The sequence below is a fragment of the Podarcis erhardii genome (assembly GCF_964252035.2).
Source record: "Podarcis erhardii genome assembly, chromosome: 14".
NCBI lineage: Eukaryota > Metazoa > Chordata > Lepidosauria > Squamata > Lacertidae > Podarcis > Podarcis erhardii.
In genome coordinates this window covers 8,800,902-8,826,750 of record NC_138503.1, presented here as the reverse complement: position 1 = coordinate 8,826,750, position 25,849 = coordinate 8,800,902, and the positions used below count along the sequence as shown (strand labels likewise).

Here is a 25,849-nt window from a genome sequence, read left to right as displayed (position 1 = left end):
ATTACATGGCACAGGAGCACTTCCCACAATGCTGAGAGCTGCAGTAGGGAAAAAGGGCCCCAAGTCTTCAGTTGGGCTTAGCAGGTCATGAGAACATCAGAAGAGGCTTGCAGGATTAGGCCAGTGGGCCATCAACTCCAGCATCCTGTTCTCACTGATAGTCTTATCCCTCATGAATTTATAGGTCCTGTAGGCTCATTTCCCCATCGGCTAGGGGTAGTAAACATAGTGCCCATTAACTTTGGGAAGTCCTGGCCCCCTTAAATATTTTATGGGGGGACAAAGGGACCTCGACCCCTAGGAGTTGACTCCTATGATCCATGTGATTCCTCCAGGAAGCCCTGCCTTCACTCTTAGTTGCCCCAAGTGATGATGTTACATGGCTGGATTTGAATACAGAACATATCTTTTTGCTACATAATCCCTTACCGGATGCTCACCAATGTGACTGACTAAACCAGAATGAAGAAGGAGCAGGGGGGTTTGGGGGTGATAATGCTGAAACTATTGTACACAAATGGAACAATAGCGGCAAACAGATTTTTTTAAAAATAAAATAAAATAAAATACTTAAGCAAGTGTTTCTGGGGAGACAATCTTTCTGTTTCTGACCCTGCAATTGAAATTTGAGAATATTCGGCACACTCCTAGGAATTGTGCTTATTCAAGGAGCATTTTAAAGGTGGGCTGGTGATTGCAATGTACTGTTAAAAGTAAGTATTGCTACTTGTAAAAGCCAGCAACTGATTGTTTTAAGAACGCCTAGTTGGCCGGGTTTCAAGCTCTGGTGTGATTACCACATTTTATCTGCTGCATACTTATCTCTGTATCAGGGGTGCCATTCCGTGTTTCAGAAGGGGAGATTGATTCATTGATCATTATTTTATCAGGTGAATTAATTAGGAATACAAAAGCAGAACAGGGAGACCAGCATAATCAACGACCACACCCTTTCGTCATTCTCATTATGTGGGGTGGGAAAGGTGGTTAAACACAGGGGAAGGTTTAAAAAGTCTACATTTTATGGGTTTCAGGGGAAATACCCCATCATGAGATGTGAGGGGGTGCAGATGATACTGTTAGAAAGTGCCGGAAGTTTAGCAAATGCCCTTTGCTGAATGAGAAGGCGTGCTCATGTTTTCATGAGGCTGTTTGAATGAAAGCAACACCATTTAATGCAGGGAAGTCTTCTGGAAGAGGCGCCTACCTGTTTTGGAAAGGCATGTTGACAGAGTGCAATAGATTTTTCAATAGGCTGTGTAAAACGGCGTGAAATGGATTTTGCAAACAGATGGTTCAGAATAGTGTGCAATAGATGTTGTAAAATAGCACGAAATGGATTTTGCAATCAGTGGTGTAACGTCTGCACAGTAAATTTGGCAACGGGCGGTATAAAATAGGGTGTGAAAGATTCCTGGCACATGGTCAAGCTGCATGTCATTGGATCATCTGTGTGCATAATTGTCTGTGGGGGAATATTTGTTTGTGCCTATCTTCTGTGTAAAAGCCTGCCCTTTTTAGGATGCAAAAGGTGCTCCTCATCTCCAAATACTGCTCTGTTTCCAAAGGGGGGATTTTCTTCATGACCAGTTCCTGATTTGAGCAGGTCCTCTCTCTGTGGACCCTGGTGAGCTCACTTGCCTGCAAAGGCAGAATTCCAAGCAGCGCTGCTTGATGGGGTCTGCCCAGTCTTTTATTTTCACACAATGCCCCAAAGCAATTCTAGGTCAGGTGCACTGTGGGGAAATTAAAGGGGTGGACAGATCCAGCCACGTCTCACTGCTTGGAGTGCCAGGCCAGGATTCTGCCAGGTGCAGGGGCCCTGGCAGTTCCCCAAAGGTTCGACTTCCAAAATGTTCAGAAACCAAGGCACGGCTTCTGGTTGGCTGCAGGAAGCTCCAAAGAACGTTTGGGTTCCAAAGAACGTTCGCAAACCAGAACACTCACTTCTGGGTTTGCGGTGCTTGGGAGCCAAAACGTTCAACTCGCAAGGTCTTTGGGATCCAGTGTACAACTGTATGTGCAGATCTGTTTTGCAAAGTCCTCGCAGGCTTTGTCTTCCTCGTGTCTTGTAACTCTTGTCTGTCTGTCTCTTTAGAATGACTCCTGGGGGAAGCAATATTCCTATGCGCTGTTCAAGGCTATGAGCCACATGCTGTGTATCGGCTATGGGCAGCAAGCCCCAGTAGGCATGTCTGACGTATGGCTCACTATGCTGAGCATGATTGTCGGGGCCACCTGCTATGCCATGTTCATCGGCCACGCCACAGCCCTCATCCAGTCTTTGGACTCCTCGCGTCGGCAGTATCAGGAGAAGGTAAGCTACTCTGCCTTGTGGACAGTTGCAGTGTGTGTGTGTGTGTGTGTGTGTGTGTGTGTGTGTGTGTGTTTTCAAACAGCCAGCATTACCCTACAAGTGAAGGAGCATTTGAGCGAGTTAGTTAAGGGTGCTGGGAATTGTTCTGTGATGGGTCAACTACAGTTCCCAGGATTCTTTGGGGGGAGTCATGTGCTTTAATTGTGCTTTACATGTAAGGTGTGTACACCCCCTTGGATACTAAGAACCTCTTTGTCATGTGCAATCAGCAGAATTTGGTTGTGTACAAGCAAGAAGACCCATGAAAACCATACAGATGCATGCAGAAAAGGAGAATCATTATGCCAGCTCCCGTTCATATAAATTACACTAGCAAATTAGCCATTCCACTCTGATGGCTATTTGGGGGGATATTGGTGGTGTTTGGAGTGTCCTGGGAAGGGCGTTGGCACACACATTTTTCGGGGTGTGTGTGTGTGGATACAACACGTTTTTTGTGTCTGTATTTTGTCTATGTGCCTCTGCTTTTTGGCTAAGATTGCTTCATGCCACGATGTGTTGTTGAACAGGCACATTTTTAGGTCAGTCTGTGGGGTTTGGCTCTGACTTTTCTGAGTTTTGGTGTAGAGTTTGTTGTGATTTCCTATTTTGGGGGGCTGTGAGTTGGGGTGGGGGCTCTTTGTAGTTTGGTATAACTGGGCACTCTGTGACTGGTTGATTTTTCCCCTCTCACATATTCTGGGGAGGGACCTTTGTGCCATGGTGCTCTGCATGCAGGTCTCAGCTTCAGCCCCTGGCATCTCCAGCTCAACAGGATCGGGTAGCAATTGATGGGAAAAACCTCTCTCAGCCAGAGGCCCCTAAGAGCTACTGCCCATCAGAGTAGGCATAATAATCTCTCTCTCTGTGGATTGCAGCTTCCTACATTCCCTATGCACCACCTACCAAGGTCCAAAATTATTACCTGCTGTTCAGTGGTTCATGCTTCCTTGTTCTCTGATAGACTTTAAAAATAAAACTTGGTTGGCTCATAATTTGTATCTATGAATAGCAGAGTTCAAAAGCTTAGAAGCTGGAGCTGCCTGGAGTTCCCCACCACCCATTTGGTCTCATTCAGACATTGCTAGGTAAAGGTAAAGGGACCCCTGACCATTGGGTCCAGTTGTGGCCGACTCTGGGGTTGCGACGCTTATCTTGCTTTATTGGCCGAGGGAGCTGGCGTATAGCTTTCGGGTCATGTGGCTAGCATGACTAAGCCGCTTCTGGCGAACCAGAGCAGCGCATGGAAATGCCGTTTACCTTCCTGCCGGAGCGGTACCTATCTATCTACTTGCACTTTGACGTGCTTTCGAACTGCTATAGGTTGGCAGGAGCAAGGACCGAGCAATGGGAGCTCACCCTGTCATGGGGATTCGAACCGCCGACCTCCTGATCGGCAAGTCCTAGGCTCTGTGGTTTAACCCACAGCGCCACCCGCGTCCCTTCAAACATCACTAGCATTGCCTAAAATGAAAGATAATCACACAGGAGTCTGTCAGAAGTAGTAGCTCGGTGACATCTAGAGGGCCAAGTATTCCCCATGCCTGCATTAGAGGAAGGCACCAGGAAAGATTCTGGGCCCAAGGGGTGCTTCCCCATCTGTCCCGCTGAACATCTTGGGGGACGAGACCGGCTAAGTGTGCCGTTTTCCACATTTCCACATTTACCACCTCCCCCCCAGTGTGTTACTTCAGATCTGCGGGCAGAAACATGTCTTTTTAACTTTTGTTTTGCACCTGGAGGTAGTGATAAGTGGATAGAAATAATTGACGATGGCAAGGACAGAAGCCAAATGTCTCTCTGTGTGTGACAAGAGATAGGGATGCACATATATATATATATATATAGTAGAACGTGCTGGATCCAGGAGTGGAAGGGAAATTGCTGCTGGTGCTGTTCTACAAATGCTTGCACAAGAGAGGCCATGGTGCCATAGCCAGTGGAGGCTGCTCCATTAGGGTGGGTGAGGTGCTTCTCTACCAACCTCGGTCTGCACTCAGCCAGCTGCCACCTGCCTGCCTTCTTACTTATTTTCATCCTCCTCAGGGGTAGCCCTGCCTACCTGCCAGCCAGCTTCCTCTTCAGCCTCAGTGTTGTCCCTTGCAGAACTAGGCAAGCGAGATGAAGATGGGGGCAAAACCAAAATGAGTTGGCTCCACCTGTCACTGCCTCCTGCTCCACCTATTTGCGATGTTGTTGTTTTTTAGCATCAGTACAAGTGGTAGTGCAGTGTGTTTTCTGGAGGAAAAATGTTGCAGGTACAGGGAGATAACATTCTGAATACGGTGCAGGAGAAACACAAGGAGGAGATAGTGGTCTGACAGTTTACCAAAGATTAAGCCCATGTAGTCCAGCAGCCTGTTCTCACAGAGGTCAACCAGTTGCCTGATCTAGGAATCCAGCAAGCTGGACCTGTGAGCAATAGCACTGTCTCATCCTGCTGTTTCCAGCAACTGGTATTCAGAAATGCTGTGCCGTCATGGCCAGTAGCCAGTGGTAGCTTCTCCTCCATGAATTTGTCAAATTCTCTTTTAAAGCCATCCAAGTTGGTGGCCATGACTGCCCCTTGTAGAAGTCCATAGTCTAACTGTGTGTTATGTGAAGTCCTTTCTTTTCTCTGTCCTGAATCTTCCAACATTCAATTTAGTTAGATGTCCCTGGGTCCTAGTGTTATGAGAGAGGGAGAAAAGCTAGTATCTAACTGCTTTCTCCATAGAGGGTCCCCAGCACAATGTAAACCATTTTGCAAGGAAAATTTATGTCCAATTCTTTGGGCTTCCTAGTTGCTAGGGCAAACTTAGCAAGTGTATGTATCAAATATTTATCCCCCTCAGATACCAAATCTTCCTTCATTATTACGATTTTCTTTTTCTGCATTGATTTATTATAATAAACCGGGCACTGCCTTTCAACCATAGTTGCAGTTCAAGATGGCTTAGCAAAATTTCATTAAAAAACATTAAAACTATATGAATAGAACTGGAAGACATGCCCATCAATAATGACAATAAGAGCAGCAGCTGAAAAGTCAGCGGCAGATGAACTAACCAAACAAATCAACTTCCCCACTGAAATTTCATGAAAACAGGACAGGCTTTTCCTAGGATCACAGAAAAAGGCCTCTCTTCAGTAGTCATGCATTTTACCTCTGCAGGTAATGGTGCCTGAAGTGGTGTGTCAGATGATCATCTCAGTTTACACAGGAGCAAGAGAAACTTCAGTTGCTCTGGTTCCAGCCTGTTTAGGTCTTTTTAAAGATCAGAAGCAGCACTTTGCATTATGCCTGGAACCAAAGTGGGAGAGCATCTTACTTATTTTATTTATTCATTTCATAAAATGCATGCACCGCCTGATTGTAGAAAACCTCAAAGTGGTTTACAAAATGACTAACACAATACAGTGGTACCTCGGGTTACATACGCTTCAGGTTACAGACTCCGCTAACCCAGAAATAGTGCTTCAGGTTAAGAACTTTGCTTCAGGATGAGAACAGAAATCGTGCTCCGGCGGCGCGGCAGCAGCGGGAGGCCCCATTAGCTAAAGTGGTGCTTCAGGTTAAGAACAGTTTCAGGTTAAGTACGGACCTCCGGAACAAATTAAGTACTTAACCCGAGGTACCACTGTACAATTATCAGGGTAATAAGGCTGCTTCCAGATGATCTGTTTAGTGAGCATCTGGTCATGATTTGCTTACAAAACGTTCTGATTTGTTCTGATGTTTGTGGGGAGGTTAGACAATGCTGCATTGAGCAAAAGTTACCCTACACTTCCCAGTGCATTTCTGTATCACTTTCCTTATCGACATCTGGGGGAGAGAGGAAGGTGGGTTCCTTGCCCAAGAGCTAGAAGTCAACTGCAATTGTGCAACCTGAGATTGCTGTTAGGTGATTGAATCCCATCCCTATATAGTGACCATTTGGGTGGGATACAACAAAGTTGTTTTATGCTTGGAGCAAAGTCTGCTCACACAATGGGACTTTTTCATTATGTCACCCCCCACCCTGTGCCCCCTAAATCTGCTCTGGAGGTTTGAGGAAAAGCCCAAATAAGTTTAGGAGGTGTACAGGAGGAGGGGAGAGGGGAAATGTCATGTTGCATAAACTGATCTCGTTCTACACATGCATAGCCCACTTAACTTTACGTCGAATCCCACCCAGAGTGTCCTTAAGTAAAGGAAGAGCACTGTGAATAGGGAAAAGCTATGTGATCCATGGGATGCGGGTGGCGCTGTGGGCTGGTCAGCGGTTCGAATCCCCGTGACGGGGTGAGCTCCCGTTGCTCGGTCCCTGCTCCTGCCAACCTAGCAGTTCGAAAGCACGTCAAGTGCAAGTAGATAAATAGGTACCGCTCCAGCGGGAAGGTAGACGGCGTTTCCATGCGCTGCTCTGGTTCTCCAGAAGCGGCTTAGTCATGCTGGCCACATGACCTGGAAGCTGTACGCCGGCTCCCTCGGCCAATAAAGCGAGATGAGTGCCACAACCCCAAAGTCGGTCACGACTGGACCTAATGGTCAGAGGTCCCTTTACCTTATGTGAATCATATTAGGTGAGTGTTTCCTTAAAAGTTTGAACCAATTTTGAAGTCAGCTGTAGAGCTTGCCTTTCTGGCTTGATCCAGGTCAATATGGTGATGGATGGATTCCTAGGCGACAGATCTCAAGGGAAGAGGAAGGAGGAGGAGGGTGGGTTTTAATGAAAAGCAAACACCTGAGAACAGGAACGTTATGCTAACATAGCCCTGCATGGATCCAACCCCATTGTGTCAGGATATCTTTCAGGCATAAGCAGATCGATCGAACGGTGTCTCACGAGACGTATCTTTGGATGTGTTTCAAAGAAATGTTATTTCCCCAGGGTGTCTGAAGAAATATAGCCACCGAGAAGAGAGATTATTCAATTTCCTGTGGGAGACAATGGGGCAAAGGATGGCCTACACCTAATGAATATTTACTTCCAGCCAGCCTTGCTAGAACTCTGAATAGCCTTGTTTGAAATGAGGACACTGGGTGATTTACAGTTCCAACCATTCAGTTTAGGAACATGTATGCATCCAAGGATATTTTAAGCAGAACAGCATGGCTTCAAAAGGTTTGCAGCTGAGTGGACCAACCAGAGCTTTCCCCAACCAGGTGCTCAGTAGATGTTTTAGATTACAACTCCCTTCTGCAATGGCCAGCACCACCAGTGGTCAGGGATGGCAGGACTTTTGGTTCAACTGCATCTGGAGGGCACCAGACTGAGAAGGTCTGGTGCAGAAAATCTGAAACAGAAAAAAGAAGGGGTGTTAAAAAGTCATCTTTGCATCATCTTGTCCCTGCTGGAAACAACAAGGATGGGTTGCCTGGGAGTTGTTCTCTGGGTATCTTAGACCTAAAATGCACATTCAGAAAGATCACATAGTAAGCCCTTCCTTGACTCTGCTATTTCTTTATTTCTGCAAAGGGAAGGTCACATTGTGAACTTCTGCCCTCATTTAAGAAACTGTAGACAAAAAGTATCTCAGGAAGAAGCGTTCAAAACTAGCCAGACCACTTGCTTCATGGAATGTCAAATTTTCTGTGTAAGTTGACTGGGGCTGATGGGAGTTGTAGTCCAAAAGATTTGGAGGGCATCACTTTGGGGAAGGCTAGAGTAAATGAACTTCTTAAATGTGTGTTCTTCATCAAGCCATCTTATCTCAAGCCCCATCCTCTCTTCTCCATCTGCTGCCATAGCTGAGCTCTTCAGCTTTGGCCAAAAATGCAAGGCAGGACAATGAGCAAAATGTGTGATGCTCCTAGGGCAAAGCTAGCCAATGCAGTGCTCTCCAGATATTGTTGGATTTCAGCTCCCATCATTCCCAGTCAGCATGGCCTGTGGACAGGGTTGATGGGAGTAGGAGTCCTGAGGTGTTTAGGACTCCAGCTCCATTGGTTAGCCTTGTCCCTCTTTGGAGTGGAAAATATTCACAGAACTGTTCTGTCACCCTCGTTTGAGCATCTGCAGGAGACTGCCCTGTGTGTACAAGGAAAAGGCAACAGGAAGAATTATGACACTTACCTGGTACAAGGTTCTGATGCTGTCAAGTTTTTTCGATGTGTTTTTTAAAGCTCTTTCTTTATCTATTCTCCAGAATCAAGTTCAGAGATGAAAACATGCCTTCATACTAGGGATAGGTCAATCTATTGGTTTAGTTTCTCTATTTCCCCCCTCTTTTTTCCAATCTTAAATTCAGTTTGTGATTGATTGATTGATTGATTGATTGATTCAAAACATCCTCATGAAAATCCACCAGTGTTTTAGTGTGAATATCTCCTAAGCCACACCTTTTTGCAAAGCAGCATTTCCCTAATATAAGGCATTTTTGTAGGCTGCTTTCACCAATGTAGGCATGTTTCGCCTCACTTTACCCTGGTGTATGCATTTTTGTACACATGGCTTGGCTGCAGAACTGCATTGCAAAATTTGTGCAAATTTCAAAAGATGGGCTGCCTTTCAGTTTCTGTCCTGTTTCTGGAAGTGTGAATTCGTAGATTTACTTTTAAATGCAAATTCAATCAAATTGCTCCAACAAGCATAGTCCTAAGTACTTTTAAGTAGCTAGCAATACCCTGTTATTGTCCCTAGTGTCCCAGTTTGGTATTTGGAGAGACAACATTGTAGTTTTAGAGATGCCCGTAAAACAGCATCTAGGCGGCTGACAGGAGGCCATACTGCTTTTTCCTGAGAGAGGCACATCCAACACTGAGAACAATGTTAAGCATTGTGAGGTGCTCCTACAAGAGAGAGCCATTAGTTAATAGCAGTGTAATTGATTTCCAGCCACTAAGAGCGCTGGTGAACCATTTGACTTGGGTCATTAGTGGCAGCACTCATGAATATTCTTGACCATCTTAGCTGTGGGCAGCTTGAGACAAGAGGCAGCGAAGTTCCAGGAAACCCCATCAGCACCAACTCTGCCTCCTTGAATACATTAAGCCGTCCTCCCTGATCTTTGGCTTCATCAGGTGGTTATCATGCAAGGCATGCTAGAACAGGCCATCCCAGCAGCAAATGAGTAACTCTCGTGTTTGCAGGGAACGGTGTAGAGGGATGGAGAAATGTGATTCCCTTTGCATTTAAAGCTGAATCTTTCAAATCTGCACTTTCTGATACAATATGTGAGCTGAAACACAGCCCCTTTGAAATTTGCGCTCCAAATTTGGCAATGCAGCTCTGAGGCCAAGTAAGGGTCCTGTATCTTTTCCCCAGAGGTTGGTGGTGGGGAGAAACCCACCTCCTGGGAAAGATTAAGCTGCCCCTTCTTCTCCCTTCACTTGCAATGCCCTATTCAAGAACTTAGTGTCTGTGGCTGCTTCTGGAGTAGGGAAAGTTATGTGGAACATATAGTTTGACCCTTCATTGCTGTAATTGAAGGGCTGTGTTTGAAAGGAGACAGGTTGTTAGCTTGGGTTAGAGCAGCGGTTCTCAACCTGTGGGTCCCCAGATGTTGTTGGACTACAACTCCCATCATCCCTGAGCTCTGGCCTTGCTAGCTAGGGGTGATGGGAGTTGTAGTTCAACAACATCTGGGGATCCACAGGTTGAGAAAGGCTGGGTTAGAGCATCTGTTCTGCATGCAAGAAGCCCCAGGTTGAATCCCCAGGTAGGGCTGGAGGAGATGATGTGGCGAACACACAGGGTCCCCGGACATTTCACTGTCTATTGATCCCTGTGCCACCACTTGATTTCTCGCTGCCACCACCCAGGCCCTACCTGGTACAATACTGAGTCCAGTCAGGTTTAAATTGGAACATAAACTTCTGTTTATTTATTGCAGTTTAACAAGCGTGTGGTTTCATAAACGGTATCGGTCAATTACAATCATAGGGTGCCTATCCAGACCTGTAACTTCCGCTACCTGCTCTCACTCACTAAACCACCTCTCAGATATTTACTTGTCTTCCTAGCTGCTAACTGTTCCTGACTCAGCTTATTTCGCTACACTAACTCAACCTACTCCCAGACTCTATCCCAATTCACTCCCACTCCAACCAACCACCCAACTCCCAACGAACTCCCCCCTTTCGCCCCTCTCAGAGCTGATTTTATAGTCCCTCTGACTCCACCCCCTGGGTTCTGATTGGGTAACTTGTTTAACTAAGTCACCTCCAGCACTCTCATATGTTAACGTCACAGATGCCTGGTTTGAAACCCTGGAGAGCTGCTGCCAGCCAGTGTAGACAGATCTGCTGTAGATGTACCAACGGTATGACTCATTATAAGTCAGCTTCCTATGTTCATATGAAAGACAGATGGGTCTTTAAAATGCATGAAAATGCAACACTGAAAACACTGGTAGAGTTTAATCCAAGCCAGGATGTGTCATGCATTAGAATTCTTCTTTTTCAAGCTAGGGTTCAACCCTGGGCCATGGGATGTGGTAATAAGCTACATCCATTCTAATGAGTCTTTTCTGGGTAATGCTCTTAATTAGTCATACAGAGATCTGTTCTGCAAGTGTGCCCTTGGGCATGTGCAAAGTGCCTCTCCCGCACCACTGTGCAATTATAACTAGCCTCTACATAGCTGAGAAGAGGAGTTCTGAGGTCATGACTTCCAGGCAGATTTGTGATTTGCCTTGGCTTTTTAGAAATCCTGCCCTGCACAGAGGCCTCATTCCAGGGCAGGAAATGATGGCACGGGGGGACACGAAACAGGTCCACGGGGTGCATGTCTTCTCATGTGCTACATTTTCAAGTATGCAATTTAATAATTGTGCATTGTTCCATGGGTCTAATAAATACTTACTTTATTAACAAGCTCAAAGCTCTGTGTGGCTTCCCACCGGCATTCCCCAACATCTCCACCGTTAACAGATCAGAAAGAATGCATTCGACATGTGTCCTTCCCAACTAAGCGAACATATTCTAGAAAGTCAAGAGAAGGGCTGTGGGCAGATTTGTCCCCAAAATGGGGTTTACTTTTAGCTCAGTGAAGGGAAGAAAACTCAAGATGATGTCCAACCTTGTGGGTCTTCTTCTTGTCTGTAAAGAAGAGGTGTCTCAGCCCCCTGCTCCCTTTGGGGACTTCTTAGTTCAGAGAAAAGCCAAGTAAGAGTTTAGAAAACCATGCCTGGCATGGAGAAAGTGGAAAGGTAAAAGTTTTTTTTAATCCTTCCTCTTTCAGAAGAACTAGTGGACACTGAACAAAATTGAATGTTGGAAGACTCGGGGCAGAGAAATGCAGCACATAGTTGGACTATGGAATTTGCTTCTTCAAGAGGCAATGGTGGCCACCAACTCGGATGGTATCAAAAGAGGATTAGGCAAATTTTTGAAGGATAAAGCTATCCATGGCTAGTAGCTATGATGACTATGTTCCAGCTTCATCAGTGGTTGGCATTGCTCCGCTTGAATACCAGTTGCTGAAAACAGCAAGTGGGCAGAGTACTGTTGCTCTCAGATCCTGCTTGCAGATCTACCATATTTTTTGCTCTATAAGACTCACTTTTTCCCTCCTAAAAAGTAAAGGGAAATGTGTGTGCGTCTTATGGAACCAATGCAGGCTGTGCAGCTATCCCAGAAGCCAGAACAGCAAGAGGGATTGCTGCTTTCACTGCGCAGCGATCCCTCTTGCTGTTCTGGCCTCTGAGATTCAGAATATTTTTTTTCTTGTTTTCCTCCTCCAAAAACTAGGTGCGTTTTGTGGTCTGGTGCGTCTTATAGAGCGAAAAATATGGTAGTTGGACTAGAGGAGCTATTGGCTTGATCCATCAGACTCTCCTTATCCTCTTCTATGATATATGTTAATAATAATAATAATAATAATAATAATAATAATAATAATAATGGCAACCATAGCAACAATTCATTGGGTACTAAAACAACCAACTGCCCATAAATATTTATCAGAAAGAATTTCCAGACGGGCAACAAGGAGCCTAAAGGCTAACAATTTTTATGATGGCATCACCTTGAGTCCACTTCACAAATGCATGAAGTATAACCCTCAGATTACAAAGCAATTGGAAGCTGAAATGTTTTGTGACACAAAAAATTCTCTGTTTTGTTAATGAACTGTAATTGAGCAATGGTAGTTATTAAAACAATCAGCTTGGCAGCGCTGAGTTAATTAACACGTTTGGTGGGAAAGGAAACCATTTTCTGTATTCAGGCCCAGATGCATGGAGTTGAACTTCTTTATGAGTTGCAGTCCAACACTGGAGCCTCTGGGCTTATCATTGGCCTTTGTCTTGCATACATTCTGGCTCTGATTGCATTTCCCTTATCTTCCCCAACCCCCAGTTCCTTTCTGAAGTCGCTGCTTACAAGGCCACCACCACCACTCTGGGTGGATTATTCTATGCATCTGATAATCTTCAACTTGCCTCTTTGTTGGTTTTACCAGGAATTGTCACTAACGATCTAGTCCTGGGTGGTCTTCTTATATTACCCACTGTCTCCATTTCCCTCTCTTTGCCATTAGGGATGTGTTGTTGTTGTTTTTTAAAAAATGTGAGTGTGCATCATTAGATTGGTTGCTCTGGGTTTCAGCCTCTTTATGCCAAGCCTATAAAAGTCAGTCAAGGCTGCAATCCAGAGCTTCCCTGGACACAGTGGGACTTACCTCTGAATATGCATAGGAAAGGCTGGCACTAGGTTTCTGGGATGCTGGACCAATTTGACCTGACTCTTTCTGAAACAGCTTCTGACACTCTATGTGATGGCTTCCTGCAGTCCCAGGAGGGCTGTGTGTGTGTGTGTGTGTGTGTGTGTGTGTGTCTAGTATGCCCTGGTCCATTTTGACACTCCAGTTTAAAGCCTCTTCCTTTCCTGTTTTCCTCCCACCCAGTACAAGCAAGTGGAGCAGTACATGTCCTTCCACAAGCTCCCAGCTGAGATGCGCCAGAGGATCCATGACTACTACGAACACCGCTACCAGGGCAAAATGTTTGACGAGGAGAGCATCCTGGGAGAGCTGAGCGAGCCACTGAGGGAGGTGAGTTGTATAGGAGAGGGGCAGCCGGCATCTGACTGAGGGGTTATGCAACAAGGGGGGGACCCCATTGGGGACTGAAGAGTGTGTCCGGAACACTAAAGAGTTAGGCCTATTAAAGAAAACGTAGCAAGAGGTCAACAGATTAATCAACTCGCAGCTTTGTGTTAAGTTGATTAACCTGCTGATTGGTTAAATCTTTTAATGTCCACATAGGGAAGGAAAAATCCCAACAGCTTTCAAATAAGAAGCGTACAGTAGTACCTCGGTTTTTGAACGTAATCCATCCCAGAAGACCGTTCGGCTTCTGAAACATTCGGAAACCGAGGGACAGAATTTTGATTTCAATTGAGAAAACTGAAAAACACACAGTGGAAGCTGTTTGACTTTTGAGGCGCGTTCGAAAACGGAAGCATTTACCTCCGGGTTTTCAGGGTTCGAAAACCAAAACGTTCAGCTTCCGAGATACTAAAAAACTGAGGTACCACTGTATCTCCTTTTTTTCTGGATGGGGAGAGTGGGTGCAACCTGGGAAGAGTTTTAAGGGCCTGGCTGAGAGGTCTGGAGGGCCACATTAGGCTCCCAGGCCTGAGATTCACCACCCCTGGTTTAAACAAGCAAATAAAACCACAACCACTTACTGAATTCCCACCCTCTCTCTCACGACCAGGAGATCATCAACTTCAACTGCCGGAAACTTGTGGCCTCCATGCCTCTGTTTGCCAACGCAGACCCCAATTTTGTGACATCCATGCTGACCAAGCTGCGTTTTGAGGTGTTTCAGCCGGGCGACTACATCATCCGTGAGGGGACGATCGGAAAGAAGATGTATTTTATCCAGCACGGGGTGGTGAGTGTGCTCACCAAAGGCAACAAGGAGACCAAGCTGGCTGATGGTTCCTACTTTGGAGGTAAGCAAGGCCTGCCCTGTATGGATTTTATAGCTTCATAAATGTAGTGTTTAGGGATGCGGGTGGCACTGTGGGTTAAACCACAGAACCTAGGACTTGCCGATCAGAAGGTCAGCGGTTCGAATCCCCGCGATGGGGTGAGCTCCTGTTGCTCAGTCCCTGCTCCTGCCAACCTAGCAGTTCGAAAGCACGTCAAAGTGCAAGTAGATAAATAGGTACCACTCTGGCGGGAAGGTAAACGGCATTTCCGTGCGCTGCTCTGGTTTGCCAGAAGTGGTTTAGTCATGCTGGCCACATGACCCGGAAGCTGTACGCTGGCTCCCTCGGCCAAGAAAGCGAGATGAGCGCCGCAACCCCAGAGTCGGTCACGACTGGACCTAATGGTCAGGGGTCCCTTTACCTTTACCTTTAAATGTAGTGTCACAGAGTTGCATCCAATGGAGCCCTAAGTTAAAGTCACTTAGCAGAAACGTTTTACACCAGCAGAACACTGTTGTGCAAAAAGAATGCACAAGCAGTTTACTTTGTTGCCCAACAGATTGCAGAATCTGTTGCACAACAAATTTTCACTAGCACAACTGTTGCATTGGTGTCCTCTGTAGTGCAACATTAAAACTCACCAGTCTTCCAGCACAAGAATTCTTGCATTAGTGAACAGAGAATGTTGGATAAATACTCCTAAGTCATTTATACCCAAATTCATTTTGAATATACTGAACAACAGACCCTCACCTTTATAATACCAATGCATTTTTAAAAATGCACTGCATAATGCTGTGAGCTTATCCATAAATCCCATTTCCCCCCTAACCATTTGTTTCACTAGATTTGAATTATTATCTCCATACCAAAAACACCCAGAATCAAAAGGTAAATAACATAAAATATAACAGCCAAGCCAGTGGGTTTATCTCTAACTTTTTACATATATCCAGTTACAGATAGGTAGCCGTGTTGGTCTGCCATAGTCAAAACAAAATAAAAAAATTCCTTCCAGTAGCACCTTAAAGACCAACTAAGTTGTTCTAGGTATGAGCTTTCGTGTGCATGCACACGAAATATCTGTATCTGAAGAAGTATCTGTATCTGAAGAAGTGTGCATGCACACGAAAGCTCATACTTAGAACAACTTAGTTGGTCTTTAAGGTGCTACTGGAAGGAATTTTTTTATTTTGTTTTTACATATATACACTGCTTTTGTGGGAGAAGCATCTGTGTGGGACACATAGCACCCCCTAGTGGTGCTAGCAGGGATTACATTAAGAGCCCAAACCGATCAACCTAACAGGAGGTGTCATAAGCAATTGATCCTGTACGTGGTAGACTGTCATGATTTCTTCCCCAGGCTCCCCAGGAACTGCATCGCATAATTTCATGCATCTTCCCAAAAGTACCATTCCTGCTATTCCTTGACAGGAAGCTGTGGCAGTTAATCCAGCGAAAACCTATAAAAGTAGTTGTGGCTCAAAGAACTTCTGATATTTAGAGATCTCTAGAAAGGTGGCCTTGGAAACTCAGTGCTGGCTGTGACCCAACACGGTACAGATTTTATTTTTGTGCAGCTCAGTCCTGGTGCTAGAAAGGTCAGATCCTTAACTGGCATAAGCCTTAGGCTGATTTTCCTAAATGTCCTGGTTAAGAACAGCGATGGGAAACCTGTAGTCTTCAAAATATTGCTGGACCCCATCTCCCATCACCCCTCACCATTGCTTAGGCTGGCTGGAGCTAATGGAACTTGTAGACCAGTAACATTTGGAGGGCTCTTCCATGGCTGTCAACTTTCAGATTTGAAAATAAGGGATCAGCAGCCTCACCTGTCCTGGGGACAGTCTACGGGATATCTAACAATCCAGAATAGCAGTGGTAAACGGCGCTGGAATAAGGGAATTTCCCGCAAAAAAGGGAAGGTTGACAGCTATGAGCTCTCCACACACACCCCTCCCTGGGTGTAACACTGGAACTAGGAATCGGACCAAGAGAAAGCAGCTTTCTCTCTCTCTCTTTTTTAAACCATTTTTATTTGATTTTTCCAATAAAATTATAAAAACCCAAATACATATCCACATACAGAGATTTATCCGAATCTCAGGATTCCATCCCTCTTACCTGGAGTCCTAATTTAAATATTTAAAACTGCATCTTCTTCCAAACTCTAACTTTTATATCAGTCCATATTGTCCATAGTAAGTGTTACACTACAAGTGAAATCAAATTCTTTATCTGGAAAGATGGAAAGAGATCGAAAGCAGCTTTCTCCAGCTTGATGCCCTCAAGGTGTTGTTGATCAATAGAGATACTCCCATGAGCTCCAGCTAAGCCTGGCCAATGGTCAGGCATGATGGTAGGTGAACATGAAGGACACCAGGTTAGGGAAGGCTGGGCTATGGGATCATGCTCATCCTTCCATGCCAGGCACAAATTCCTCTCCCTCCTCTCTCCTTCACACCGATGGACACACAAACTCACATATACAGACCTCTTTCTGTCTCGCTTGCTATTGTGTATGACCATCAGCGTCCTGGATTGAGCTTGCTATGCCATATTGGAAAATCCAATTCTGAAGATGAGTTTAACTGTGAAGCCAGTTTCACTTTGACCTGAGTTTGAAAGGGCCACGTGTCAGATTGAAATTGCGTAGAGAAGAAAGGAAGAATTCATGGCTCAAAAAGGGAGAAGTAGATGAGCTTTTGTGGAATTTCTTTTGGCCAAAACCCAAGCCATAAAAGCTAGTTTTAGTTGTGCACACACTTGGTAAATAGAAAGTCTCAAGCTCAGTCTTGTCCATCTGCAGTTGAAAAGGATCAGGGAAGAATCATTTGCCCAAGACCCTGCCAGTTTGAGTAAGCCAAGAGTTGCCAAATTTTATAAGTATCCATTTCTACACACGCATTCCTCCAATATATGAATTTTTGCACACATTGCTGGGTTGAAGATCTCCATTTGGTGAACTTCGAAGGATACCAGTTTCTTTTACCTGTTGCTTCGCAAAATGCAAATTGGGTTCTTCCTCATTAAAATGCAGGACGAGATTGAATTCCTCCTCCATCCCTACCTGGCGTCAGGTTTGGAGGGGGAGTCACAAGTGCCTTTGGCTCAAATGCCACCAGGACAGGCAATCGTAACCCGCTCTCATCATGAGGTCGTAAGTCAGATCAAACACCGTCAGCCCTCGGCCCCAGAGGGACTTGGCTTTGGCAGGATGTGTCATGACCTTCTGTTCCCACTTGTGTAGCAGAGGTGATTAGCATGCGCTGAATGAACTAGCCATGCCTGGAACGATGCTTGATAGCAGAACCCAAGTGGCTAATTAGATGAATGAATTACTATGTAGGAGAAAGGTGAGAACAGTGAGGAAATTACCAGATAGAGAGTTCACCCTATAAGCAAAAGAACCAAAGAAAGAAGTGTGATTATATACTTCACTGAATCGAGGGGGGTGGGGAGAGATTATACAGCACCGGCGTGTATAGGAAAATACAGAGAGGGCAGCACTAAATGCACTAGCGAATGTTCTAGCCAGACATTTAGAACAAGTATAAAAATCCTGTATCTATCATCACCATGTATATGAATATGCAGCTCAAACCAGGTGTGATGAGATGTCAGGGACTGGCTGAACACTGAGGAGTGGTGGCTGGTTACTGGGAAAGGGGCACCAGGAGAAGCTGGGTTGGAGACTGACTTTGAAGAAGAGATCAGTGCTGACCTTTAAAACCCTAAAATATATCTGAAGGAGCCCAGTATACCTGAAGGAGTGTCTCTACCCCCATCGTTCTGCCCGGACACTGAGGTCCAGCACTGAGGGCCTTCTGGCGGTTCCCTCACTGCGAGAAGTGAGGTTACAGGGAACCAGGCAGAGGGCCTTCTCGGTGGTGGTGCCCGCCCTGTGGAACACCCTCCCATCAGATGTCAAGGAAATAAACAACTGACTTTTAGAAGACATCTGAAGGCAACCCTGTTTAAGGAAGTTTTTAATGTTTGATTTTGATCCTATTTTTAATATTCTGTTGGGGGCCACCCAGAGTGGCTGAGGAGGCCTGTCCAGATGGGCAGGGTATAAATAATAAAATTATTACCATTATTATTAATTATCCCTGATCCAGAGGAGCCTGTAGCGGTTGGGAGACAAGAGTCAGGGGCAGGAGAAGCTGCAAGGTGGGAGACTGAAAAACAGGTACAGGTGGCGGAAGAGAGGTCAGGCTTGTGCAGAGTCAAAGGCTTCCACACCCCGTTCTCCTGCCCTCACCTCTCTTGCACCACTGTCTCCCAGGACCAGGAGAGGATTGAAGAGGGAGGAGCAGAGGCAGGTTACATGCAGGCACCGTCTCTGCCCGCTTGATCACAGCTTGGGTGGGGGAGATACATAAGCCAGGGGCGGGCCTCTCCGTTTGAGTTCCTGTCTCATCAGGTGTACACCTAGGAGTAATGAGAGACATAGGACTGATGGACATGCCTTTCCCTAACTTGTATGAACTTTGCTTCAGGTTTGCTTCAGGTTGAGAACAGAAATTGTGCTCCGGTGGTGTGGCGGCAGCAGGAGGCCCCATTAGCTAAAGTGGTGCTTCAGGTTAAGAACAGTTTCAGGTTAAGAACGGACCTCTGGAACGAATTAAGTACTTAACCCGAGGTTCCAGTTACAGATAGGTAGCCGTGTTGGTCTGCCATAGCCATATTGGTCTGGCTATGGTATCTGAAGAAGTGTGCATGCACACGAAAGCTTATACCAAGAACTAACTTAGTTGGTCTTTAAGGTGCTACTGGAAGGAATTTTTTTTATTTTGCTTTAACCCGAGGTACCACTGTATATGAATGAATTCCTATGCCCCACAAATAACCCAGAGATGCATTTTGAATAAAAGGACACTTTCTACTCATGTAAAAACACACTGATTCCCGGACTGTCTGCGGGCCAAATTTAGAAGGTGATTGGGCCGCATCCAGCCCACGGGGCCTTAGGTTCCCTACCCCTGCTCTCTCGGAGCTCTCCCCAGGCCATACCCCTCTCTAGCCACACCCCTCTCTCCAGGCCACACCCCTTACTGATACTGACTTGCACCCTCCCTTTGCCTAGCTGGAATGTGTCTTTGAACTCTGATGACCCCTATTGCTTGCTTGTCTGCATGAGTATGTTTGGAATCTATCCTACTGCCCCCTTATTTTGCTTCTTGCCCTGCTTATCAGTGATATACACCCTCCAGAATATTGTCCAGAAGGGAATATGGCTCTGGGTCTGAGAAAGACCACCCACTCAGTGAGTTTTGGAGAATAGGGACCCTTTGTCTGCAATTCTGAATTATGGACTGGTTGGACACAGAAGAATGGTGGGAGGCGTCATCTGGGAAACCCCCAAGGGAAGAAGGCTCAGAGCCAGGGGATTGGTGGTGGGATGATGATGAGTGGCCAGAGGCAGAAGACTGAGAAGAAGAGGTGTTGGAAGCTGAAGGGCTAACAGGCCTTAGTGAGCAGGGAGAGTCTGTGGCAGAGGGAAGTTCAGAATCAGAGGCAGAAGCTGAAGCAGGAGAGGAGGGAGACCAAGAGGCAGAGATGAGTTAGGCTGGCGAAGAGTCATGGGAGTCTCCCCCTCCTGCTGCAACAATCTCCCCTCCTCCCTTTTCTCCCAGAACCAGAAGAGGTATGAAGAGTGAGGAGCAGAGACAGCTGTGTCAGTGGAGTCTCGGATTGTTTGAGAAGGACTTGGTGAGAAGGAGATTTAGTCAGCTGTGGGAAGGTGGGGATCTTCAGTCTCCACAACTGCCTCCTAGGGCCAAGACCTACCAAGAAGAGTTGCCATACTCATTAGGTCTGGCACCCCTAAGCAGGTCTTCCTTGCTTCTTCTAATAAAGCGTTAACTTCACTTCCTTCTTGTGATTTATTGCTGGCTGGCACCCTGACGTAAATGCACTTGCAAAGGAATAAATGCCATGGTGTTTATTATGTCATTCTAGAAATTTGCCTGCTGACTCGTGGCCGGCGGACGGCGAGTGTGAGAGCCGACACTTACTGCCGCCTCTACTCCCTCTCGGTGGACAACTTTAATGAGGTGCTTGAGGAGTATCCCATGATGAGGAGGGCTTTTGAAACAGTGGCCCTGGACAGACTGGACAGAATTGGTAAGTGGCTCACATGGTTATTGAGTTACCTGCAAACTCATAGGTAGAAGGAAGCACTGGAAGCAAAATTCAGCATCCAGAGGTTCTCAGCTTCTATGCTTTAAAAAGCAAGTTTCTAGTCCTTGTCGTTATTCAACTTTCTTTCACCAACAAATCCAGGAGAGAAGATAATCTGAATACACAAACAAAGCCAAACTCATTTCCCCCTCAACCATGCAAGAGAGGTAAACAAAAGACTTAAGCTTCCAGTCCTCCTGACTGCAGAGACAAAACCGTTAAACATGTAGCTGTTGTCTGGTGAAATCTTCAAAGCCTAACATTTCATGGTGTCAGGTGGAATGGCAGGAAGTAGAACTCCAGTGCCTTGGGTTGCTTTTTATTCTTCCCAGTGACTTTAATAGAAAGAGACAAAAACTATACTAATCGACGACATTTGCAGGTTGCAGTTTTTCTTGAAAAGCAGGATTTGGTTTACCTTGGCGCAGAATTTTGATTATTTTTGAATGCAGGTTACTTGGCTCCTGGTTCTACATATGGCAAATGTGGGTGTGCTGTCCTTCCTTTTCTCACCCATCCGTCTATGTCCTAACTCATACGTAACATTCAGAGCTGCTTTCTTGGGGAAGGGCCACAGCTTAGTGGTAGAGCATCCTTTTTGCATGGCAGAAGGCCCCAGGTTCAATCCCTGGCCTCTTCAGGTTGACTTTGCATCCGTCTGTCTCTGGAGGAGATGGAGGAGTGTGCCTTTGGGACTGAAGTCAAACTGTTGGAAGCTCACAGCGCCTGCTGTGGCTGTAGAGACTGATATGGGAGAGCCATGTTTTCCTGCAGCTGGGGCAGATGAAGGTGTCTGGTTGTGCTGCTGCAGACGAAAGAGCCTCCATTTGAGGAGCTGCTGCCAGTCAGTGTAAACAAGACTGAATGAGATGGATCAATGCTCCGACTCCATATAAGGCAGCTCCCTGTGTTCTTAATGTGTGTGCAACAACAGCACATTATCTTACCTAGTACTTCTTCATGCAGCGCAGCAGGCAGTGGTGGCTGCCACTGAGCAACAGCCCTTCCTACGCATTCTCTGCATGGTTAGAAGTTCCAGAGGAAGTGCTAGGTAGATTTGGCTTAGGTAGGTCTCATACTGTCTCTGTGGAATGTTTGTGTGTGGCATTGGGGACAAGGTGCATGGATGTGTGGGCTGCACACTTTCACAGGAGCAGGTGAGCTTTGAGTTTGTTCTGCATAGGTAGCCGTGCCTTAAGGCCCATAAATAGCAACACCCTAGAAGTCCTGGGCTCTAAGGAAGTCAGATTAGCCTCAACCAGAGCCAGAGCCTTTTCAACACTGGCTCCGGCCTGGTGGAACACTCTGCCTCATGAGACCAGGGCCCTGCAGGATCTGATTTCTTTCCGCAGGGCCTGTAAGACAGAGTCGTTCCACCTGGCCTTTGGCTTGGAATCAAATTGTGTTGGTTTTTTTAAAAAATAATATTTATTGAGGTTTTACAGGTTACACATGAAACAGAAAAACACCAAATTAAACAAAAAACAAAACAATGTATCACAATAAAAAAGAATACAATAAAAAAGAAAAAAAATATTAAGAAAAAAGAAAAAAAACAAAAGCAAAAAACACATCAAACCTTCACATAATATATCTTTCATTTGCTTGTTTCCTTGACCTCCTCCCACCTCCCCTTTTTGTATTCTAATTCAGTTAGATATTTCAGCAAATCCTTTCCCTCTTTATTTTGTCCTTATAATCTACCTTAATGTACTGTAATTTTACATTTTCTTCTTTCACCAATTAACAATCTGTTTTTACTTTTTTAAAATCTTGTTTCTCCTTAAAATTAATATATCTATTTGAACTTAATCTCTTAAAACATTTCCACTAGGGTCATAAAAATTTCATTCCATGATTTTTCTCTCCCTCATTGAATCTTTACAAAATTTCCAAATATAAACTTTAAATTCCCAATCTTCTTCCACCGTCTCCTCTCCCTGGTCTCGGCCTCTGCCGTCCCTTCTGTCAACTCCAGACAGTCCATCAACCTGGAGATCTTATATCCGAGGCTCTTAACTCTTCTTCACGTCCCTTCTGCTGATCTTCTTCATAGTCTTTAGTGCTAAAAAGCAGATCTCGGGGGAGCTCCATCCCAACAATGCCTTTATTCCTTCTTAACAGGACAGCCAGATTTCCATAGTTAAAGCTAGGATCCATAAAGCATTCCAAATCTTGTTTCAAAGTTCCTCCAAATCCAAAGGCCCCCAAAGCTCCAATCTCCTCCTGACCCAAATCCATATCCCAAAAGTCAATTGATCCCTGCATTGGGGAATCTCTCCACCTTTCCTTTTCCAGACCAGGCCAGGCTCCAGTCTTCAAGATCTGGCTTTTTCTAGTTTCAATCATAAAGGGCCTCAATTTGTAATCCTCAATTTGCATCTGTAAGGTTAAGGCTCCCCCTTGTATTACTTTAGGTTCGACCACAGCAACTTTCTCCTTCTCCTTTTCAACGATTTGTTCAGTTATGATAGATTCCTGTGCCGGATCCTGGACAACTTCTGTGTTGATACCCACTTTTGATCCCAAGATGTCAATTTTAGTAGCCAAAGCATCTATCTGTTTATGAAGCTTTCCCAACAAATAGTTTGTCTTATAAAATGCAGACACTAATTCTTCCCTAACCGACATTCTTGGGATGTTCAAGGTCAAACTCTGGTTTCTCACAGTCCTTATCTTACAGCTGGATACCTCTGCTCCACTCTTGTAACAGTTTCAAAAAACTCAGTCCTTTCCAACACCATTCCAAAGATGAAAAATAGTATCAATTTTCAGTTACTTTTTCTTCTTTTAAAACGCAGAAGCGGACAATGGAAACAGTATCTTTCTCTCATAGCTAGCTGTCAAATATGTACTGTTCACCGTCAATGGACTTTTTCCTTTTTTTTCCCTTTTTGCAGCCCATTCCCAGGTTCAAAGACGTGGTAATTTAGTTTTTCACTCTCTCCTGCAGGCACACTTGGTCAAACTTTTCCCCCTCTTCCCCTGCTTCCAAGGGGGGTTTAATAGTTTCAATCAATGGAAGTTTGATCCTTTACATGAAGCTTTCCAAAACCTTAGCTTACGACTACTTTGCTTCAGTCTATTTACAAAAAGGGGAGGCGGACTTCCTGTTTTGAGCCTTCCCTGTACGATGCCGAATTAAGGTATTTAGAAATCCAATTTTCCGTTCTACTCATGGGTTGTTGTTTAAAATCCAATTGTCCACAGGAAAAAGTCAGCACTCTCCGACAGCAGCAATGCGGCTTCACTCCGTGAAAGAAGTGGTCGATTCAAAGCACCGCGCCACTCACCCCACGTCGCTCCGGATTCCCGATACCGGGTCTCCCCGCGAGTAGGGGGGGCGCAAAATGTGCCAGCCGAATCCCAAGTTCACAGACTTCTTCCGCCTGTGATTTCCAAGGGTCTCCGCCTTCGCCGTGGCGGTTCAGACCCTGCTTTCCACGGAGCAAGTTCCTCCCGATCGGAGGAGCTCCGCCATTGCCAGAAGCGCTAACCCGGAAGTTGGCTTGGAATCAATTTGATTCCTTTCCCCTCTTTCTTTTTTCCTTTCTCCTCCTGTGAAGAGGCTGCATCTTAATGTTTTATTTTAATCTTGTTGTCAGAGCTGCCTCTAGGTCCCAGCTCACAGAGGACCAACGCTAGGCTGTGGTAATGTATAAAAGTCTTTATTGAAGTTCAGTTTCCATTTCAAAGCCACAGCGTGCAGCCCTACGTCTTAACCCCTAGATCGGCGAAGTCCCGTCTGAGTCTCCTCCCCTCTGACACCAGTTTAAGATCCTAGCCCTGCTCCACCTTTTCCGCTGCTCTCTCCTCCTCTGGGTCCTCCTGCCCGCTGGGGCATTGCCCTTTCTGGACTCTTCCGAGGCTGAGTCGCTTAGCTCCTCCCCCTGCCTCCGTCGGGCTTTAGGACCCGGTTCCCAATCCTCATTCTCTGCTGTCCCGCGCTCCTGTACATTTGAACTTGCCTCTCGCGCCAACCCAGTGACCTTTCTCCTAACCGTTACACTACTTCTGTCACTGCTTCCCTCTTCCGGGACACTAGCTGGATCTGACCTCCCCTCCGTCGCCCAACTCTCCGATGGAGGCGTGGTCAGCTCTGTCTCGTCTTCTCTCCCTGGTGGGGAATGCACTGACCCCGATGCTTGGGACTCTTCCCCCCCACTCTGCTCTGGTGGGGAAGCTGGTCCTGATTTCCAACTACTGCTCTGGGAGTCCCTGCTGCCCCCTTGCTCCTGGGGCGTTCCCCCTGGGAACCCCCTGCCCCTGGCCACTGGCGCCCCCTTCTGTGAATCTTCCGATTCGCTGGAGAGGCTCATGGAATCCCTCGGACCACTGTCCTCTTCTCCTACGCTCCCCTCGGATTCTTCCCCTTCGCTCTCCATTTCCCCTCTTCCCTGTGCCTCTGCTCCTGAGCCCCTGACACTTGTTTTTTAAGTTGTATTTTAATCAACTTGTTTTTATTATTGGTTGTTAGCCGCCCTGAGCCCGGTCTTGGCTGGGGGGGGGGCAGGGTACATAAAATTTATCATTATTATTACTATTATTACTATTATTATTATTATTATTTGCTGAAGCAACACAGGTGAATTCAGAAGAGCACAATAGAAATTGTGCAGGCAGCACTATTCCAACCCAACGCTGTATGCAAAGTGGGGGAGGGGAGTAGTGTGTGTTTTAAATTCAGCTCCCACAAATCTCTCCAGCGATGCCACTTGAGAACCACAGGGCTGCTGCTGTTCCATGATGTGGGTATCCAAGAACAATGCAAGAATACAAAAGGACTTGCGGTGCGGGGAGGCCTGTAGCTGCCTGGATTTCTAAAGCACAGCCAAAAGGCATATGACCAGGACAGAATCAGAGGGACACACAAAGGCTGCTGTTAATCACTGTTAAATGCTAATAATTGCAAGCTTAAAATGCGATTAAGTGATACAGTTGTGGATAACTTCATTCCCCACCCCAAATGGCACACAGACTTTGCGTTATGTGCTGGAGCCCTGTTGGGGGTGGGGGGGGGGAAGAGAGAGAGAGAGAGAGAGAGAGAGAGAGAGAGATAGATCTTGAGGCTAGATGCAGCTGACTTGGCTATCCCTCATAAATCTTGCCCTCTCCCTTTTCTATGTGCCCAAATTCTTTGTGCAACTCCGAACAGCTTTCTAAAACAAAGCACACACTTTTTTGGGAACATTGCTCAGGAACAAAATGAAAATGCTTTCTTTCTCCTGCCCACCGCTGCATTTGTTTTGCAGCAGATAAGAAATGAGAAAATGCTTCCCCAAGTTTGTCCTTAATGTAATGGAGGGAGAAGAACATAACAAGAGAACTTAAGGGCAGCTACAGTCAATCAGACATAAGCAGTGCTATTTTTCTAGAAAAAGAGGTTGCCAGGAACTCACCGTGAACACCTTCCTTGTCCTCTTACCATGGCAATGGAGCCCACCTGAGAGGTGCCAGAA

General features: G+C 45.8%; 1 protein-coding gene across 2 annotated transcripts in view; it reads left to right on the top strand.

The window, feature by feature from the left end:
* HCN4 (hyperpolarization activated cyclic nucleotide gated potassium channel 4) overlaps positions 1-25,849 on the top strand; it is a 123,082-nt gene that overhangs the window by 94,780 nt on the left and 2,453 nt on the right. Inside the window, exons 4-7 of one of the 2 annotated variants that reach the window (XM_081838747.1) lie at positions 2,099-2,317; positions 13,168-13,314; positions 13,982-14,222; positions 20,169-20,333. In XM_081838747.1, coding sequence (XP_081694873.1) covers positions 2,099-2,317; positions 13,168-13,314; positions 13,982-14,222; positions 20,169-20,333 — 772 coding nt within the window. The remainder of the gene's footprint in view (positions 1-2,098; positions 2,318-13,167; positions 13,315-13,981; positions 14,223-20,168; positions 20,334-25,849) is intronic. The other variant, XM_081838748.1, reaches the window with a different exon arrangement.